Source organism: Piliocolobus tephrosceles, chromosome 6 (assembly GCF_002776525.5).
Source record: "Piliocolobus tephrosceles isolate RC106 chromosome 6, ASM277652v3, whole genome shotgun sequence".
Classification (NCBI taxonomy): domain Eukaryota; kingdom Metazoa; phylum Chordata; class Mammalia; order Primates; family Cercopithecidae; genus Piliocolobus; species Piliocolobus tephrosceles.
In genome coordinates, this window is record NC_045439.1 from 138,549,740 (window position 1) to 138,570,496 (window position 20,757).

At 41.6% G+C, this 20,757-nt stretch overlaps 1 protein-coding gene across 6 annotated transcripts in view; it reads right to left on the bottom strand.

The window, feature by feature from the left end:
• Positions 1-20,757, bottom strand: part of DPP8 (dipeptidyl peptidase 8) — a 75,331-nt gene that overhangs the window by 18,717 nt on the left and 35,857 nt on the right. For 5 of the 6 annotated variants that reach the window (XR_002733383.2, XR_002733382.2, XM_023220824.1 and 2 more), the window contains 7 exons: positions 19,463-19,563; positions 17,908-18,085; positions 16,885-17,044; positions 12,004-12,083; positions 4,028-4,180; positions 3,635-3,770; positions 1,050-1,195 (listed from right to left, as the gene is read on the bottom strand). Coding sequence is in view for 4 of the 6 variants with exons in the window: in XM_023220824.1 (XP_023076592.1) it covers positions 1,050-1,195; positions 3,635-3,770; positions 4,028-4,180; positions 12,004-12,083; positions 16,885-17,044; positions 17,908-18,085; positions 19,463-19,563 (954 nt within the window). In the remaining 2 variants the exon portion in view is untranslated. Of the gene's footprint in view, positions 1-1,049; positions 1,196-3,634; positions 3,771-4,027; positions 4,181-9,821; positions 9,896-12,003; positions 12,084-16,884; positions 17,045-17,907; positions 18,086-19,462; positions 19,564-20,757 lie in introns of all 6 variants that reach the window. The other variant, XM_023220822.2, reaches the window with a different exon arrangement.

Here is a 20,757-nt window from a genome sequence, read left to right on the forward strand (position 1 = left end):
GGCCTCCCAAAGTGCTGGGATTACAGGCTTGAGCCACCGCACCCGGCCTAATTTTTATATTTTTAGTAGCGACAGGGTTTCACCATTGTTGGCCAGGATGGTCTTGATCTCCTGACCTTGTGATCTTCCCACCTCAGCCTCCCAAAGTTCTGGGATTACAGGCGTGAGCCACTGTGCCTGGTCAAAACATTTTACTCCAATAGTCAAAGTATTTACTGAACAGTGATTGGCTAATACTTAATCCAGAATAAGGAAAATCAAGGTATAAACTTCTTACTGTGCTAAATAGTAGTGTAACAGTTACCATAACTAGCTGATAAAAATATTTTAATTTGCTTGAGAGATACAGCTTTAGAATGAAGAGGAAGAATTCATTAGGCTACCAAGGCTTTCTGAAAATATCTGTTAAGACTCTTTTTATTTACCAAGACTTTTAATTATTTCATTTTATTTCCCAAACAAGTTTATCTACATAGAAAGCAAGATATTTACCTACTGACATGAATACCCCACTCCTCTACACAGAGTTATAGTCCACACTGCAAATTAAGGAACTGACTTAGTGGCAGGGTGCGGTGGCTCACACCTGTAATCCCAGCGCTTTGGGAGGCTGAGGTGGGTGGATCACTTGAGGTCAGGAGTTCGAGACCAGCCTGACCAACATGGTGAAATCCCATCTCTACTAAAAATACAAAAAAAATTAGCTGGGCATGGTGGTGCATGACTGTAATCCCAGCTACTTGGGAGGCTGAGGCAGAAGAATCACTTGAACCTGGGAGGTGGAGGTTGCAGTGAGTCAACACTGCACCACTGTACTTCAGCCTGAGCAACAAGAGCAAAACTCCATCTCAAAAAAAAAAAATAATAATTAGTGATTTATAAATTAAACCTCTAACAAAAAGCAGTTTCCTGACCCCCTAAACTGTCATTAAGAGCAAATGCCTAACAATGCTCAAAATCTTAAACAACTGACTAGACATTTAAAAAACAAAAGATCTAAAATACATATGCATATGGGTGTATGTATATATGTATATAAATATGCCCACCTGAGGACCACCATATATGAACAGCACAGTTGGATATTTCTTTCCAGGCTGTAGATCATGAGGCTTGTACAACATCCCATACAATGTAAATCCAGTAGTACTTTCAAAAGAGAAAATTTCTGGAGGGGTATAGTCAGGAAGAGGACCTGTGAATAGGTAACATACCACAGTCTACAAAAGAGTTCTTATGGGAGTGCTACAATCTGGGAACAAGAAAGAAGATATTAAAAGACAGCCCCTCCAACACAAACTGACCACCCCTCTTTCAGATGATAAGCTAGAATTTAAGCAAGAGTATATTCACCTTTAAAAACAAAACTAGGCCGGGCATGGTGGCTCACACCTACAATCCTAGCACTTTGGGAGGCTGAGGTGGGTGGACTGCTTGAGCCCAAGAGTTTGTGACCAGCCTGGGTGACATGGCGAAACCCTGTCTCTACAAAAAAATGAAAAAATTACCCAGGCATGGAGGTGTGCTCCTGCAGTCCCAGCTACTCAGGAGGCTGAGGCAGGAGGACTGATTGAACCCAGGAGGTTGAGGCTACATTGAGCTGTGACTGCGCCACTGCAGTCCAGCCTGGGCGACAGAACAAGACACTGTCTTGACAACAACAAAAACCCACCATATAAAAAACAACAACAAAACAAACATATCAAATTATTTCAGAAGCAGACACAGAGTGTTATCAATAATCCTTGGAGCCTAGGAAACGTCTATGTAAAGAACTATACAAATACTTTATGCTCAATGTAACTTATTGTTGGTTAAACCATCTATCTGGTTAGAAACAAATAAAGCTGGGTAGGGGGTGAGGGACATTATTAGTCAATTTAATTTTTCATGGTAGGTGACCAAAAACATTTGCTTCTGATCATTAGAAAATAAGCCTAACCAGAACTCAGAAAAAAGTCATCATCAGTTTGGTTCACCAAGGCTATACAGACATCTCCTAAGTGTCTGTGTACAGCGGATAATTTACAGTCTAGGCAGAGATCATCACCATATTACAAATTCGGATTCTGCATGCGGACATTAAAACACACTTATATTTTTTTGTTCTGTACTAATTTCTCTTTTTTTTTTTTTTTTTGAGACAGAGTCTCACTCTGTTGTCCAGGCTGGAGTGCAGTGGTGTGATCTCAGCTCACTGCAACCTCCACCTCCCAGGTTCAAGTGATTCTCCTGCCTCAGCCTCCCAAGTAGCTGGGACTACAGGTGCCCACCACCACACCCAGCTAGTTTTTGTATTTTTAGTAGAAGTGGGGTTTCACCATGTTGACCAGGTTGCTCTTGAACTCCTGATATCAAATGACCCACCCACCTCAGCCTCCCAAAGTGCTGGGATTATAGGCATGAGCCACCATGCCTGGCCTGATTTCTTAATCCCTTAGCAGAAATAGTGAATTAGTAAAAATACTAGAAAAAAAGATTGGGGATTAAAGTGAATTAGAGGATACATAAAACCAGTCCATTCTTTTTTTTTTTTGAGACGGAGTCTTGCTCCATTGCCCAGGCTGGAAGGAAGTGGCGCAATTTCAGCTTACTGCAACCTCCGCATCCTGGGTTCAGCAATTCTCTTGCCTCAGCCTCCTGAGTAGCTGGGACTACAGGCGTGTACCACCGTGCCCAGCTAATTCTTTGTATTTTTTCAATAGAGACAGGGTTTCACTGTGTTAGCCAGGATGGTCTCGATCTCCTGACCTTGTTATCCGCCCACCTCGGCCTCCCAAAATGCTGGGATTATTGGTGTGAGCCACCACGCCCAGCCTAGTCCCTTCTTTATGTTTAAGAAATCAAACATTTTAAACAGATAATTCAGTGTTTCTCTCATTCCAGAGAGAGCAAGTGTTCTTTTATTAAGATGGCCATTACAAGTGCTTCAAAAGTTTAAGAAAGCTATCAGCTGGTTATTCTCCAAAGCTGCAGCTTACTTGCTCAAAGAGTCTTACCAGTTCAGAATACTATTATCTTCAAGTTCATTTGTTTACCTGAGAAATCATCAAAATTTGTGAATAAACTGTTTCCTAGCTGATACCTTGACTATTTTAATCTTATTTTCTTCTTTTTTTTGAGACGTCTTGCTTTGTCACCCAGGCTGCAGTTCAGTGGTGTTAGCTCACTGCAACCTCCGCCTCCCGGCTTCAAGTGATTTTCATGCCTCATGTCTCCCGAGTAGCTGGGACAACAGGCACACAGTACCACGCCCAACTATTTTTTGTATTTTTAGTGGAGACAGGGTTTTACTGTGTTGGCCAGGCTGGTCCCGAACTCCTGACCTCAAGTGATCCACCCTCCTCGGTCTCCCAAAATGTAGGGAATACAGGCGTGAGTCACTGCACCTGGCCTTAATCTTATTTTCAAAAAGGCCTTCCAGACTTGCTCCTGCTTGGAGTGAGAAGTAACCCACCTTATTCAGTAGTTAACAGAACAGGAGAAGTGGGATCTATCAGGAACTCGGCAGCTCAGGGACAGGAAGTAGTGAGAGATGGGAAGACTTGTTCAGGAAATGTGAAAATATGACACAAGTTTAGTGTACTAACATATTAATCCTACTTAACGTCAGGATCGGGGAAAAAAAGAATACCTGCTGAATCCAAAATGGTGGCCCAAAATTCCTTTGTTTTGCAAGCTGGATCATCTTCAGGACTTGATAGCTTGTAAAGGGACACACAGTGTGGATTCTTCTGGTTACTATACTTACTTATAAAGAAGTCACAATGCTAGAGAAGGAAGAAACAATTATATTTTTCCTCAGGGAGGCAGAAAAGGTTATCTGCTGTTACATCTACACTAATGATATAGCAGGAGTATTGGAAGAGACTATTTATATACATAAACAATGTTGAAGTTAAGCTTTTTAAAGCTTTTCCTTAGAGAATTAGGCTTTTGCAGGCCAATTTCACATCATTCAAAAGGAGTATTACATAAGCAGAGAGTTTTAATATGACACAAAACCCTTTTTAAACAAACTTAATACCTGACTGATGCAGCAAGAATGTGAATAGCCACGGTCAGTTAGCCTTGTCACCTCTCCAGGATTTACGTAACTGACTACGTACAGATGATGCTCTAAAGGGGAGTCTTTGGTACCTTCAAAATATACCAGCCTTCTGACTTCATCAACTTGGATCTGACAAGATAACAACAATAACAAAATCAGGGCTAACATGACCTTGGCAAAGTTAACCCCCAATTTTATTTAGAATCACTTGAGTCACTTCCTGACTTACGCCTTTTTTTCCTTTTTTTTTTTGCTGCCACTATTAATAAACCTGAGTTAATTTTGCTTATTATTTATTTATTTTTTAAAGAGTTGAGGTCTCACCTCTGCTACCCAGGCTGGAATGCAATGATGCAATCACAGCTCACTGCAGCTTCAAAATCTGAGGCTGAAGCTATACTCTCACCCCAGCCTCCTGAGTAGCTACAAGCATACACTACCATGCCCAGCTAAGTTTCTAAATGTTTTTAAAGAGATGGGGCCTCACTATGTTGCCCAAGCTGGTCTTAAACCCATGGCCTCAAGCAATCCTCCTGCCTCAGCCTCCCAAAGTGTTGGGATTACAGACATGAGCCACCATGCCTGGCTGTTCATGACTTATAGCTAAGAATAGGTCCTGCCCTGAAGGAAAAAGGACACCTGAGTTACACACTGTATAGTTTCCCATCTGGTCAGAATGTTTGTTTTTCTTAAAATACAAGAATTATTTCCTTAAAATAACACTCTTTATAGGGGAAAAAATACTCTGCTATATTACAGCTATAGCTACAACAAGATTATAACTAATCTTGTTAAACAGATTACTAAGCCCCACCAACAAAGTTTGATTCAGGATGTCAGAGGTGGGCCCAAGAATGTGCATTTCTTTCTTTCTTTCTTTCTGTTTTTTGAAACCAAGTTTTGCTCTTGTTGCCCAGGCTGGAGTGCAGTGGCGCGATCTCGGCTCACTGCAACCTCTGCCTCCCGGGTTCAAGCGATTCTCCTGCCTCAGCCTACCAAGTAGCTATAGCTGCGATATAGGTCAATCATTCATACATACTTTAAAGTCTAATTTTACTATCTTGTACATTTATTAGTTACTGTTATATTATTTTAGGCTGTACTTTTTTGGTCTTTTGCACAATTTGCAAAAGTGTTTTTCCTACTGGGTTGTGGAATAATGGAACTAAATCACAGTTTCAATACTGGTGTAGTTTACAAATAAACATGGATAAGATCTTTTAAGTCTTCATTCAGAACTAAAAAAAAACGCAAGTAAACTCAATAGCTGAATTCACTTAATATCTTCTCAAATTACAGTATGATTTCAATAAATGGCTTTCTTTTATTGTTCCTGTAAATCTTCTACCAGCCAACTCAATGTTTAAGAAAATTTTTGGCCAGATGTGGTGGCTTGCACCTGTAATCCCAGCACTTTGGGAGGCTGAAGTGAGAGGATCATTTGAGCCTAGGAGTTTGAGACCAGTTTAGGCAAAATAAGGAGACCCTAATTCTTTTTTTTTTTTTTTTTTTTTTCTGAGATGGAGTCTCGCTCTGTCGCCCAGGCTGGAGTGCAGTGGCGCGATCTCAGCTCACTGCAAGCTCCGCCTCCCGGGTTCGCGCCGTTCTCCTGCTTCAGCCTCCCGAGTAGCTGGGACTACAGGCGCCCGCCACCTCGCCAGGCTAATTTTTTGTATTTTTAGTAGAGACGGGGTTTCACCGTGTTAGCCAGGATGGTCTCGATCTCCTGACCTTGTAATCCGCCCGTCTCGGCCTCCCAAAGTGCTGGGATTACAGGCTTGAGCCACCGCGCCCGGCCAGGAGACCCTAATTCTACAAAAAATGAAAAAATTAGCTGGGCATGGTGATGCATCCCTGTAGTCCCAGCTACTTTGCAGGCTGAAGTGGAAGGACCACTTGAGCCCAGAATTTGAAGCTGCAGCGAGCCATGATCATGCCAATCCACTCCAGCCTGGGCAACAGAGCAAGAACCTATCTCAAAAAAAAAAAAAAAAAAAAAAAAAAGCAAATTTTTTACACAGCAATGAAAACACATATATTTCTAAAAGCAAGTTATTTTTAAATGTCTTTCCCCCCGCAGGAAGCTATCTCTTCATCACTAAACATATTTTAACATGCATAAACAGAAATCAACATAGTTGGGATTAAGTAGGCCCATATGACATATACAGAAAGCATACAAGTGATAGGAAACAAATATTCATGAAACTTTACAAGTATGTGTTAATCTTTGCAAAAGATCAGGACTCGTTCTGTTTTGACCTAGCAGATGGGAGTCAGGCCTTTCAAAACTAAAAAAATAACCAGTCAATTCCTCACCACCATCGACAGTGGTTTTCCTGTTCCCTGTAACTACTTAACATCCAACGGAAGTATCATAATCGGGTAGGGGGCTTGTTCAACAGATTACTAAGCCCCACCAACAAAGTTTGATTCAGGATGTCAGAGGTGGGCCCAAGAATGTGCATTTCTTTCTTTCTTTTTTTTTTTTGAGACCAAGTTTTGCTCTTGTTGCCCAGGCTGGAGTGCAGTGGTGCCATCTTGGCTCACTGCAACCTCTGCCTCCTGGGTTCAAGCGATTCTCCTGCCTCAGCCTCCCAAGTAGCTGGGATTACAGGTATATGTGCCACCGCACACGGCTAATTTTATATTTTCAGTAGAGATGGGGTTTCACCATGTTGGCCAGGCTGGTCTCGAACTCCTGACCTCAGATGATCCGCCCACCTTGGCCTCCCAAAGTGCTGGGATTACAGGCATAAGCCACTGTGCCTAGCCAAGAATGTGCATTTCTAATAAGGTCCCAGGTGATGCTGATGCTTTGCACTGGTCCAGCACTTTGAGAACCACCCTCAACAATAAAAAGCTCACAGGTGGCTGGGCGCAGTGGCCCATGCCTGTAATCCCAAAACTTTGGGAGGTGGAGGCAGGTCACTTGAGGTCAAGAGTTCGAGACCAGCCTAGCTAACATAGTGAAACCCTGTCTCTACTAAAAATACAAAAAGTAGCTGGGCATGGTGGCATGCACCTGTAATCCCAGCTACTCAGGAGGCTGAGACAGGAGAATCGCTTGAACCCAGGAGGCAGAGGTTGCAGTGAGCCAAGATTGCACCGTTGCACTCCAGCCTGGGCAACAAGAGCAAAACTCCGTCTCAAAAAAAACAAAACAAAAAAAAATTACAAAAATTAGCCAAGTGTGGTGGCAGGTGCCCATAATCCTAGCTACTCAGGAGGCTGAGGCATGAGAATTCCTTGAACCCAGGAGGTGGATGTTGCAGTGGGCTGAGATCACACCACTGTACTCCAGCCTGGGTGATAGAGCGAGACTCCATCTCAAAAAAGAAAAAGAAGCTCATAGCCTTAAAAGTCTTAAAGCTTTACCCAATTACTGCCATTAGAAATCTTTGGGTGGGTGGCCAGATGCGGTGGCTCACACCTGTAATCCCAGCACTTTGGGAGGCCAAGGCAAGAGGATCCCCTGAGGTCAGGAGTTCGAGACCAGCTTGGCCAAAATGGCAAAACCCCGTATCTACTAAAAATACAAAAATTAGCTGGGCATAGTGGTGGGCGCCTGTAATACCAGCAACTCAGGAGACTGAAGCAAGAGAATCACCTGAACCTAGGAGGCGGAGGTTACAATGAGCTGAGATCGTACTACTGCACTCCAGCCTGTGCAACAGAGTGAGATTCCGTCTCAAAAAAAAAAAAAAAACCTTTGGGTGGGAACAGTCTTGTAAAAGCAGAGAAGGAAAAAGGTAACTTAAGTCAAAAAACAAATCAAGAATAGAGGGAAAGGGCCAGGCACGGTGGCTCACGCCTGTAATCCCAGTACTTTGGGAGGATGAGGTGGGCAGATTGCTTGAGCTCGCAAGTTTGAGGCCAGCCTGGCTAACATGGTGAAACCCTGTCTCTACTAAAAATACAAAAATTAGCCTGGCGTGGTGGCAGGTGCCTGTAATCCCAGCTAGTCAGGGGGCCGAGGCAGGAGAATCGCTTGAACCTAGGAGGTGGAGATTGCCATGAGCTGACTTTGCACCATCGCACTCTAGCCTGGAGGACAAGAGTGAGACTTGTCTCCAAACAAATAAACACAAAAAAAGAAGAGAAGGAAGGAAAGGCCAGGTGCAGTGGCTCACGCTTGAAATTTTGGCACTCTGGGAGGTCAAAGTGGGTGGATCACCTGAGGTCAGGGGTTCAAGACCATCCTGGCCAACATGGTGAAACCCTGTCTCTACTAAAAATACAAAAATTAGCCGGGCATGGTGGTGTATGCCTGTAATCCCAGCTACTTGGGAGGCTGAAGCAGAAATGCTTGAACCCAGGAGGCAGAAGTTGCAGTAAGCCGACATGATGTCACTATACTCCAACCTGGGTGACAGAGTGAGATTCCATCCCCCCCCTCCTCAAAAAAAGAGGGAAAATAGAGAAGAGAGAAAAATAGACTTAACGTATCAACATATCACAAGTAAACATGACATGAAAGAAAACTGATAAACATAGTGGCGAGTAGTAGATGTTTAGGTGGCACAAATAAGGATCAGATGTATGCAATTACAATTATTGGGGTTCCCTCAGCATTATGTAATGACTCTTATCCTTCAACCATCACATAGCATGAAATTTACATCAGTGGGCCGGGCGCGGTGGCTCAAGCCTGTAATCCTAGCACTTTGGGAGGCGGAGACGGGTGGATCACGAGGTCAGGAGATCAAGACCATCCTGGCTAACATGGTGAAACCCCGTCTCTACTAAAAAATACAAAAAACTAGCCGGGCGAGGTGGCGGGCGCCTGTAGTCCCAGCTACTCGGGAGGCTGAGGCAGGAGCATGGCATGAACCTGGAAGGCAGAGCTTGCAGTGAGCTGAGATCCGGCCACTGCACTCCAGCCTGGGCGACAGAGCGACACTCCGTCTCCAAAAAAAAAAAAAGAAATTTACATCAGTGTAGCTTTCTGTTTTCAGAACCTAGAATTCCACAATAAGAGATTTTTCCTCAGGTGACAGTAACATCCAAGGTCCTTCAACAGAAAAAAATATTTGAAAACAAAAATAAAACCCAAAAATTTATTTGGATATGTAACAAGAAGGTCATGTGAGGATCTCAGTGGAAATGAGACTTTAAAGGTCCATCTTGATACCCTAAAGTGTTTGTTGTTGCTGCTGTTTTGAGGCGGGTATCATTCTGACACCCAGGCTATAGTACAGTATTGTAATCACAGCTCAATGCAGCCTCAACCTCCCGGGCTAAAGCGATCCTCCCCACTCAGCCTCCTTAGTTACTGGGACTACAGGCATGCACCACCATAACCAGCCTGCTTTTTTTTTTTTTTTTTTTGGTAGAGATGGAGTCTGCCTATGTTACCCAGGCTGACCTCAAATTCCTGGGCTAAAGCCATCCTCTTGCCTTGGCCTCCCAAAGTGCTGCAATTACAGGTATGCCCCACCACGTCTGTCTAATTTAAAAATTTTCTTTGCAGAGACAGAGTCTCACTATGTTGTCCAGGCTGGTATCAAATTCCTGGGCATAAGTGATCCCCCAACATTGGCCTCCCAAAGTGTTGGGACTACAAGTTTGAGCTACCATGCCTAGCAGATACTCTAAAGTTTTTACTAACAAAAACAAACCTGGGATCTGGATCTTCATTATGTCTCCTTAATCACTTTAGAAACTACAAGTGATTTTTACAGTAGTCAGTAAACATAATCCTTCAATAAATATTCCTGTCAATTTGAGGAAACCACACTTAGGCCTTCACTAAATCCTGGCAGCATACCTCAACTGTAAGTGTCACACACATACAGGATGGAGTCCCCAGGGATCTCACGAATATGATCATCCAAGTGACAGCTGCAACAAATGCAAGGTACTTCAAAGAGGCAATTTTTTTTTCTTTAAAGAATTCACTGAATTGGTACTGAGAATAAAACAGAAGGTAGACTTCCTTCCTTTTCCCTATCAATCTAAGTAAGCTCTGTATAAATGCTCATCACTCTTTGCAGGTGGTGGATTAAAGTTTAAATTTGTGGGGTAAGATAAACAGATGAATGAAAGACAATCATTACTTCAGAAGAAGTAAATGTAATTTATTTATTTATTTATTTATGAATGAGACAGAGTATCACTCAGCCAGTGATATGATCATAATTCATTTGCAGCCTGGACTTCCTGCACTCAAGACATTCTCCTGCCTCAGCCTCCCAACTAGCTAGGACTACAGGTGTGCATCACCATGCCCAACTAATTTTTTTTTTTTTATTTTTGGCAGAGACAGGGTCTTATATGTTGCCCAAACTATTACTGAACTCTTGGCCTCAAGCGATTCTCCAGCCTTCATCTCCCAAAGGGCTGGATTACAGGTGTGAGGCACGTGCCCAGGCAGTAAATGCAATTTATAATGTAGATACAAGTAGTCTGTAATAGATTTTAAAGTCACTTTTCAAACCATATGCTAACTTACAATTTTTGCTAGGCTCTGAAACTATGAACATGCCCCTTTCTCATCAAGGAGCAATAATACATTTTAAAATGGTGGGCTTGGCCAGGCGTGGTGGTTCACACCTGTAACCTCAGCACTTTGGGAGGCCGAGGCAGGTGAAATGCTTTAGTTCATGAGTTTGAGACCAGCCTGGGCAACATGGCGGAACCCTGTCTACAAAAAATACAAAAATTAGCTGGGTGTGGTGGTGTGTGCCTGTAGTCTCAGCTACTTGGGAGGCTGAGGTGGGAGGATGGCTTGAGCCCAGGAAGCAGAGGTTGTAGTGAGCCAAGATTGTGCCACTGCACTCCAGCCTAGGCAACAAAGTCAGACCCTGTCTCAAAAAAGAAAAGAAAATGGTGAGCAGGACACGGTGGCTCACGCCTGGGAGGTGGCAAGGTGGGAGGATCCTTTGAGCCTAGGAGTTCAAGACCAGCATGGCCAACATGGCGAAATCCTGTCTCTCCTAAAAATATAAAAATTAGCCGGGCATGGTGGTGTATGCCTGTAATCCCAGCTATTCGGGAGGCTGAAGCAGGAGAACTGCTTGAATCAAGGAGGTGGAAGTTGCAATAAGCCAAGATCATGACACTGCACTCCAAACTGGGCTACAGAATGAGACTCCATTTCAAAAAAAAAAAAAAAGAAAATAGAGAAGAGAGAAAGACAAACTAACGTATCACAAGTACACATGACATGAAAGAAAACTGATAAATGTAGGGGCAAGTAGTAGATGTTTAGATGTAGTAGATGTTTAGGTTTGAGACCAGCCCAGTCAATATATATGAGACCCTATCTCTACCAAAAATTTAAAAATTAGCTTGCGGTGGTGTACAGCCGTAGTCCCAGCTACTCTAGGGGCTGAAGTGGGTGGATCGTCTGAGCCTGGGAGGTTGAGACTGCAGTGAGCCATGATTGTGCCCTGCACTACAGCCAGGGTGACAGAGCAAGACCCTGTCTCACAAAAAAGAAAAGAAAGTAACCTTTAGGAACACATCTATAAAAGGGCTATAAAATAAATGAGATTTATAATTTAAACTAAGATTATTTCTTTTCAACAACGTAATTTTGGGCCCTAACTTAGTATTTTAAAAATACTGGGGTTGGCTGGGCGCAGTGGCTCACACCCTGTAAAGTGAGGCCGAGGCGGGCAGATCACAAGGTCAGGAGTTTGAGACCAGCCTGGCCAACATGGTGAAACTCCGTCTCTACTAAAAATACAAAAAAATTAGCCGGGTGTGGTGGTGGCACCTGCCTGTAATCCCAGCTACTTGGGAGGCAGAGGCAGGAGAACTGCTTGAACCCGGGAGGCGGAAGTTGCAGTGAGCCGAGATCACCCCATTGCACTCCAGCTCTGGGCGACAGAGCAAGACTGTCTCGGAAAAAAAAATACTGGGGTCATATTAAATTACACTCATTTTTAGCACTGCATTCACACAGTAATACTGACCAAACATATCAGTAGAATAAAATAACATACATTAGATCCATGCCGGCCAAGAACTTCCCATTCACCACTGGTAATTGCTATCTCCTCTTTGATAGGACACTTGAAATCACCTGAAGATAAATATAATTATAATTCAGTACATTATACCAGACTATTAGCAAATGAAACAATTAAGAACAGTACTCTAAGCTCTTTTTTCCAAAAAGTTATGTCTGGAGTAATAAAAATGTTTTTGAACTAGACAGAGGTTGCACAGCATTGTGAATGTACTAAATGCCACTGCATTGCTTATTTTTATTTTTTATTTTTTGGAGACAGAGTCTCACTCTGTTGCTGAGGCTGGAGTGCAGCAGCATGATCACAGCTCACCGCAGCCTTCACCTCTTAGGCTCAAGCTTTTCTCCTACCTCAGCCTCCTGAGTAGCTAGGACTAGACACCACTAAACCCAGCAAATATCTCACTATATTGCCTACGCCGGTCTTGAACTGCTGGCCTAAAGCCCTCCCGCCTTGGCCTCTCAAAATACTGGGATTATAGGCATGGGCCTGAATTGTTTATTTTTATATGGTTAACTTAATGTTTTATGAATTTCACTTCAATAAAAAAACTCTGCAGTTAAAAAAAAAATCCAAGTTATGAGTCTTTACAATACTCCGGAATAATAATGGAATGATCTATTTAGATAATGCAAAAACAGCAAAAGAGATTTTTTGGAAAAGCCAGAAGAAAAAAGCACCTAGTTGTCTAACCTTTGGTTAGACAAACGAAGAAGTCTAATGGATTGACAAAGCATTTCTTTTCTTTTTGTTTTTTTTTCCATAACTTGTTTCTGTTGATTTCTTTTTTTCTTTTTGTAAAACTTTCCCAAGATATTTTCAGATTTAAAAATAAATAAAGTCAGTGTTAAAGGTGCTGGTCAGCCTTCTTTCTTGTACCTTGTACCTTAGACACTGGGGTAAAGAAGGAGGTCCAGGGCAATGCAGTGATATTTCTGCCAGGATACTCCCCCCCACCCCAAACTCAGTAGTTAGTTGAAAGTATGACATTTACAGGCTAGAGAGACCCAAATACCTCTATTCCACCCCAGTGCTAGGTGGAAGTTGGGTCGGCTGCTGCCCCGAGCCAGCTTTATCTTCTGAGTGTGGGCTTTGGAGGAACAGGAGAACTGGCTCTTGGCCACTGTGAGGGGTACAGCTTTGCCACTCAAATATACGTTATTATGGCATTCAGGGAGCCAGGGTCCAGAGCTGCAGGGCTGGGGTCCCTGTCTCACTCCCACAAAGACCATCACATGACCTGCCATAAAGGCATTAAAACCAGCCTGGTGCAATCCATCCCCAGGCACTGAGTTAGGACTGGCTTGACTCCCTGGCACTTCTGAGGCAGCCATATCAGCTATTTCAATAAGGCATTTCTTCTAAAAGTGCAACAAACTACTTTAAAACCCACAAAAGAAAATGTTTAATACAATTGTTCTTCATTTGCCAAACAATTACCCAGGTAAGTGTTTACCATAGTAAATGTCAACATGTCCCATTCGTTTTGTTTTTGTTTTCTTCCTGTTCTGCTCTGTCGCCCAGGCTACAGTGCAGTGGCACGATCACAGCTCATCGCAGCCTTGACCTCTCCAGGCTCAGGTGATCCTCCCACCTCAACCTCCCAAGTAGCTGGGACTACAGGCTCATGCCACCACACTTGGTTAATTTTTTTTTTGTCTTTTTTTGTAGAGACAGGGTTTTGCCATGTTGCCTAGGCTAGTCTCAAACTCCTGGACTCAAACAATTTGCCTGCCTCAGCCTCCCAAAGTGTTGAGATTATAGGCGTGAGCCACCACACCCAGCACTCATTTGTTTTTATGAGCCTTTGTCTTGACAAGGCTCTCTCAGTGGCCTATAGGAACAGCTTAAAGAGGGAAATCATTTCTCTTTTCCTCACTGCTTGTATCTATTGCTATGGGGAGTGACAGCTGATGACAGGCCTAGGAGGAGAGACAGTACTAGTGACTTTCCTAGGCTTTCACGTAAGTGTTTAAAAAAATTTTAAACTCAAAGAGCACAAAAAAATTAAAAAATCAATTTAGTACTTTAAATACTATAGACAGAAATTACAAGATTAACATAGATAAATACTAACTGTTTTACATTACAGTTCTTAAGAAAGCAAAGAGGAGGAAGAAGGAAATGAAGTAGATAGGAAGGTAAAGGAGGATGACTCGGAGCAAGAAAGACTAAGATAGCTATTATTTAAAAAGCAGAATATAACAAGTATCATCCAGAATGTAGACAAATTAAAACCCTGTGCACTGTTAGTGGGAATGTAAAATGGGGTAGCGGTAGCCACGACCATTGGTGTTTCAATGATGTAGCTCCTATGGATAACAGTATGGTAGCCCCTCAAAAAACTGAAAATAGAATTACCAAATGATCCAGAAATTCCACTTTTGAGTACATACCCAAAAGAACTGAAAGCAGGGACAGGAACAGATACTTGTACACCCATGTCCACAGCAGCATTATTCACAATAGCCAAAAGGTAGAACCAATCCCCCAGTGCCGATGAACAGATAAACAAAATGTGGTACAACGAAATCTTACTCAGCCCTAAAAAGGAAGGAAATCCTGACATGCACTACAAAATGGATGAAACTTGAGGGTATTATGCTAAGTAAATAAGCCAGTCAAAAAAAGGACAAAAACTGTATGACTCCACTTAAATAAGACATCTAGAATAATTACATTCACAGAGACAGAAAGTGGCTGCCAGAGGCTGGGGAAAGGGGGTAATAGAAAGCGACTGTTTAATGGGTAGTTTCAGTTTTGGAAGACGAAAAAAATTCTGGAGACCGATGGTGGTGATGGTTGCACAATATGAACATAATCAGCTGGGTGCAGTGGCTCATGCTTGTAATCCCAGCATTTTGGGAGGCCAAGGCTGGTGAATCACATGAGGTCAGGAGTGCGAGACCAGCCCGGCCAACACAGTGAAACCCCGTCTCTACTAAAAATACAAAAATTAGCTGGGTATGGTGGTGCACGCCTGTAATTCCAGCTACTCGGGAGGCTGAGGTAGAAGAATTGCTTGAACCTGGGAGGCTGAGGTTGCAGTGAGCTGAGATAGCACCACTGCACTCCAGCCTAGGTGACAGAGTGAGACTCTGTCTCAAAAAAATTAATTAAAAAAAATATATAAATATACTCAATGTCACTAAAGTACACCCTTAAAAATGGAAAAATGGTCACAATGCTAAATCTTATGTACATTTTTCCACCAATTTTTTTTTTTTTTGAGAGGGAGTCTCCTGCTGTCACCAAGGTTGGAGTACAGTGGCGCAATCTCTGCTCACTGCAAGCTCTGCCTCCCAGGTTCACACCGTTCTCCTGCCTCAGCCTCCCGAGTAGCCGGGACTACAGGTGCCTGCCACCATGCCCACCTATTTTTTTTTTTTTTTTTGTATTTTTAGTAGACACGGGGTTTCACCGTGTTAGCCAGGATGGTCTCAATCTCCTAACCTTGTGATCCACCCGCCTTGGCCTCCCAAAGTGCTGAGATTACAGGCGTGAGCCAGCACGCTCGGCCCTTTTCCACAATTTTTAAAAAGGGCCATGCTGAATCCGTTAAGTTACAAATGGAGTTAAGCATACAACATAACTTATCATAAAGTGCTTCCTATTCTAAAACAAACTATGTTATTAAAGTTGAGAACTGTAACTCAGTTTTAGGAAAACCCAGGAAAAGTGTTCTATGTACCCATTCACTTTTTCTATGCTTATGCATCCATTCTGTATCGTATTTTCCAGAAGAAAAACCACCACTTAAGGAAAACCACTTTTTTTTTTTTGAGACGGAGTCTAGCTCTGTCGCCCGGGCTAGATTGGCTCACTACAAGCTCTGCCTCCCAGGTTCACGCCATTCTGCTGCCTAAGCTTCCCAAGTATCTGGGACTACAGGCGCCTGACACCACACCTGGCTAATGTTTTGTATTTTTAGTAGAGATGGGGTTTCACCATGTTAGCCAGGATGGTCTGGATCTCCTGACCTAGTGATCCATCTGCCTCAGTCTCCCAAAGTGCTGGGATTACAGGCGTGAACCACCGTGCTCGACAGGAAAACCACTTTTTAAAGAAAAATTAACTTCAGCTGATATATTTAATTTTACTTTGGGCAACATAATTATATCAATCCAAAGACCTATAACTATAAATTAACTCCAGTGTATATGTGCACAGTATAGGAAACACCTAGTGTGTAAAAATATCTAATAATTACATAACATTTAAAAAATAGTGTTGTCTTTTTTTTTTTCTTTTGAGACGGAGTCTTGCTCTGTCGCCAGACTGGAGTGCGGTGGCGTGATCTTGGCTCACTGCAACCTCCGCCTTCTGGGTTCAAGCGATTCTTCTGCTTCAGCTTCTCGAGTAAGCTGGGACTACAGGTGCACAGTACCACGCCCGGTTCATTTTTGCATTTTTTAGTAGAGATGGTGTTTCGCCATGTTGGCCGGGCTGGTCTCAAACTCCTGACCTCAGGTGATCCGCCTGCCTCGGCCTCCCAAAGTGCTGGGATTACAGGTGTGAGCCACTGCACCCAGCCAAAAATAGTTTTTTCTAAATGGGCTCACTTTAAACAAATTAAAAATTGCAGTCAAGGCAAAAGTAGAAAGTCAAAATCAGTAATCCTGCTACTTAGAGATTATTCACTATTAATACTTTATAATATGTGTCAATCCATTAAGAACTTTGTCCTGTGTTTTTTACACGTAGATGTATTTATATTTTAGTTTAACTTACACATTAAGTTTAATGAAGCAAGTATTTGATGCTTACAAAGCATGCAAAAGATACATTCCCCTGTCCCTCCCACCTTCTGCTTCCAACATTTTTTCTTTTTTTAAAATAAAATGGATTTCTTACTTGGAGCAGGCAGCCCACCACTGGATCGTTTATATTTGCTTTCCTTTAAAATAGACGTAATTTTGTATAAATGACGGAAACCTGTTTTGCATTCAGAGGCAAAAATAAACTCAATTTCCTCTTCGTGACTTTGGGGAAAAACATGAAAGATGTCATGGATCTGTAAAATGAATAGCTAAATTTACTATACAGATTATGAAAATACTACATAATTCAATTAGGCTATAGGAAAAATTACTTGATAAATATACGTTGAAATATAAATAACCATCAGTGCCACGGGAATGCTGTATTTACAGTAATAAATTTTGCTTGGGGCTTTCAGATTTATTTTACTTTAGTCAAAGACTTCATCCACTGAGAAGTAAATGTTTTCAAATGGAGTAAAAAAGAAAAATATGACCAAAAGTTTTTTCTTACTCAATATCTCTATAATCCTTGAAACATGGCACAAGGTTTGTTTAATAAAATACAGAAAGATGAGGTAAAATTTTTTTTTTTTTACTTTTGTTTTCTGAAGAGAATTTTTCTAATAGTTCAGGGGAAAACAGGTATTTATAGGCGAATCATATGAAGCTTAAACTTACATTCAGCTAGGAAGTGAAATGGCTTTATTTATTTTGTATCTTATTTAAACTTTTCTGCTAAATTGGAAAATTCAAAATTCAATTAAAAATTGGTACATTTTGGTACAGTTTGCCAACATAAAAGAGAAAGTCTTTTCTAGACCAGACTCATGAAGTCCTCTCAGAAGCACTGATGAGACTGTGTATTTAATATCTGTTATCTCCAGGAACAAATCTGAGGCCAAGGAGATGTCATTTCAATGGCACCTACTTTCTATCTATTAAATACAAACCATTCCATTCTGGAACCATCACTCAAATTGGAATTGTTCATACTAAAGAAATAACATGGTCCCTTTAAAATAAAAAAAAAAGCATTTTGATAGTTTGCTATATAACTTCATTTGCTTTAGCATTCTGAGAAAATATTTAAACAAGTACAGGAAAAAATGCATACATTTATCCAGATGTCTGTTGTTTCTTCATAGATAATTAGTGGCGTCACAGAGTCAGGCACTGACTCAATGAGTCTCTGCCTTTCCATAACATCATCTTCTACTGGGATAAATAATTCAGGTGAGATCAACACTATTTGCAGGCGAGTTTGGGAGCGATCTAGTAGGATGGACCAAGCACTATTTAAATAAATAAAAGAGAAGAACCAGAAATAAAGCAAGCTATCAGAAAAAGAATCCTCTGTATCTCATTTGGCACCTATCAATTATATCTATAATCACAATGAAAGAACTGCTTTAGTGTATATTAAATTATCACTTACAAATAGTTAATTAAAAATACACTTTAAGCTTGAATAGAATTTATAAAAAGTGGTTTTCTTGAAATGTCCAAAACCACAGTTGGCCAGTGAAAGTGTTTTATCCCTGTAGGCTGGCATGAGCCTATAATCCCAGCACTTTGGGAGGTCAAGGTGAGAGGCCTGCTTGAGGCCAGGATTTCAAGATTACAGTAAGCTACGATCATGCCACTGCACTACAGTCTGGGTGACACAGAGAGAAACCCTGTCTATATAAACAAAAGTTCTGCCAAGTGCAGTGGTTCACACCTGTAATCTCAGTACTTTGGGAGGCTGAAACAAGAGGATCACTGGCGCCCACGAGTTTTGAGACCAACCTGGCAACATAGTGAGACATCGTCTCTACAAAAAATAAAAAAAATTAGCTGGGGCCGAGAAGGGTGGACCACGAGGTCAGCAGATCGAGACCATCCTGGCTAACACGGTGAAACCCCGTCTCTACTAAAAATACAAAAAAAAAAAACCCAAAAACTAGCCGGGCGAGGTGGCAGGCGCCTGTAGTCCCAGCTACTCCGGAGGCTGAGGCAGGAGAATGGTGTAAACCTGGGAGGCGGAGCTTGCAGTGAGCTGAGATCCGGCCACCAGCCGGGGCGACAGAGCCAGACTCTGTCTCAAAAAAAAAAAAATTAGCTGGACATAGTGGCATGTCCCTGTAGTCCCAGCTACTCAGGAGGATAGCTTTAGCTGGGGAGGTTGAGGCTGCAGTGAGCCATGACTGCACCACTGCACTCCAGCCTGGGTGACAGAGTGAGACCCTGACTCAAAAAAAAAGTTTTCTCCCTTTAGTATCAATGTCAACAAATGTCAGTCTTGTGAAACTCCTGCTGTCTGCTGTCTACCTTAGACACAGAAACTATTTATTTGTAATAATCCTCATATAAAGCTCTACAATTATACAATTTAAAAAAATATACATTTATGTGTGAGCCTTCAAGTCATATAATTTAATCACAAATAACACTGTGAACCATAACTGGCTGAGTATACAGACAGAATTAAACTGCAGTGCACCTATGCTTATAGGGTTACAAATGCACAAATCCACTTAACTCAAGAAAAATGCCTTGTGCAGTAATAACTGTACTGCAAATTTACATGTGAAGGCAGCTCCAACAACAAGGCAAACCTAACAGCACAAATATTTCAAAGCTCTGGATCCTAAATTAGTTATAAAGAAGTAACAATTTAACATACGCACTATTTTCCCTCGGGAGTCCATCCAGCTCTGGCAATATATTCAACTCCTTCAAATAGAATCTCAAAAGGTTGAATTAGTTCCTTATCTATGACATCCATAATCTATTAAAAAAGAAAAAAAAAGAATCTAGTTATAGAAGATTTAGATAAATAATTAGCTTGCTAGTCTACTTTAACAATTATCCAAAAAGCAGGAAATTTTTCCAGAGTCAGGTATTAAAAAGGCACAAAGGATATAACAAAACCAGGAGTAAATTCTGGGTTACCTATACTAGTACTTACTTTTTGTGCCTAAAAAAGTTCTATGCACTTTTAACACATCCTAAAAGTCTATTTCTTTGAGTTGATACTAACAGAACACTTGATAATAACTGGTAAAATCAAGTTTTAATCACCTTAAACTCGAGTATCCAGAAAAATAATAGTCCCTAATTCCCTATATTTCACCTAGAAATATATATATATACATACACAGTAATCATATTTTATTTATACATATGTGTGTGTGTACATATATATATATTTGAGACAAGGTCAAATTTTGTTGTCCAGGCTGGAACGTAGTGGCCTGATCACAGCTTATTGCCTTCGCAATTTCCCAGGCTCAAGTGATCCTCCTGCCTCAGCCTCCTGAGTAGCTGAGACTACAGGTAAGGTGAGTGCTTGTAATGAAATTAAATAAAATATTAATTTTTAAATTTTTTGTAGAGATGGAGTCTCCCTATGTTGCCCAGGCTAGTCTCAAACTCCTGGGTTCAAGTGATCCTCCTGCCTTGGCCTCCCAAAATGCTAGGATTACAGGCATGAGCCAGTGTGCCCAGCCTAAAATATATTTGTATAATATATATATTTGTAATTATGTATATATGGTGGGGTTTTTTTGTGTTTTTGAGATAGAGTCTCACTCTGTTGCCCAGGCTATAGTGCAGTGACACCATCTCAACTCACTGCAACCTCTCTCTCCCGGGTTTAAGTGATTCTCCTGCCTCAGCCTCCCGAGTAGCTGGGATTACAAGCATATGCCACTGCGCCCAGCTAGTTTTTGTATTTTTAGTAGAGACAGGGTTTTATCATGTTGACCAGGCTGGTCTCGAACTCCTGACCTGAGTGATCTGCCTGTCTCCCAAATAGTTGGGATTACAGGCATAAGCCACCGTGCTCGGCCCATTTGTGTAATATATTAAAGAAATAGCCCCGGATAAGCAAACTTTTTTCCTTTAAAAGTCTAGCAAACACACAGTAAAAAATAAATAATTTTTAAAAACTGCAAAGGATCTGAATAGACAGTTTTCCACA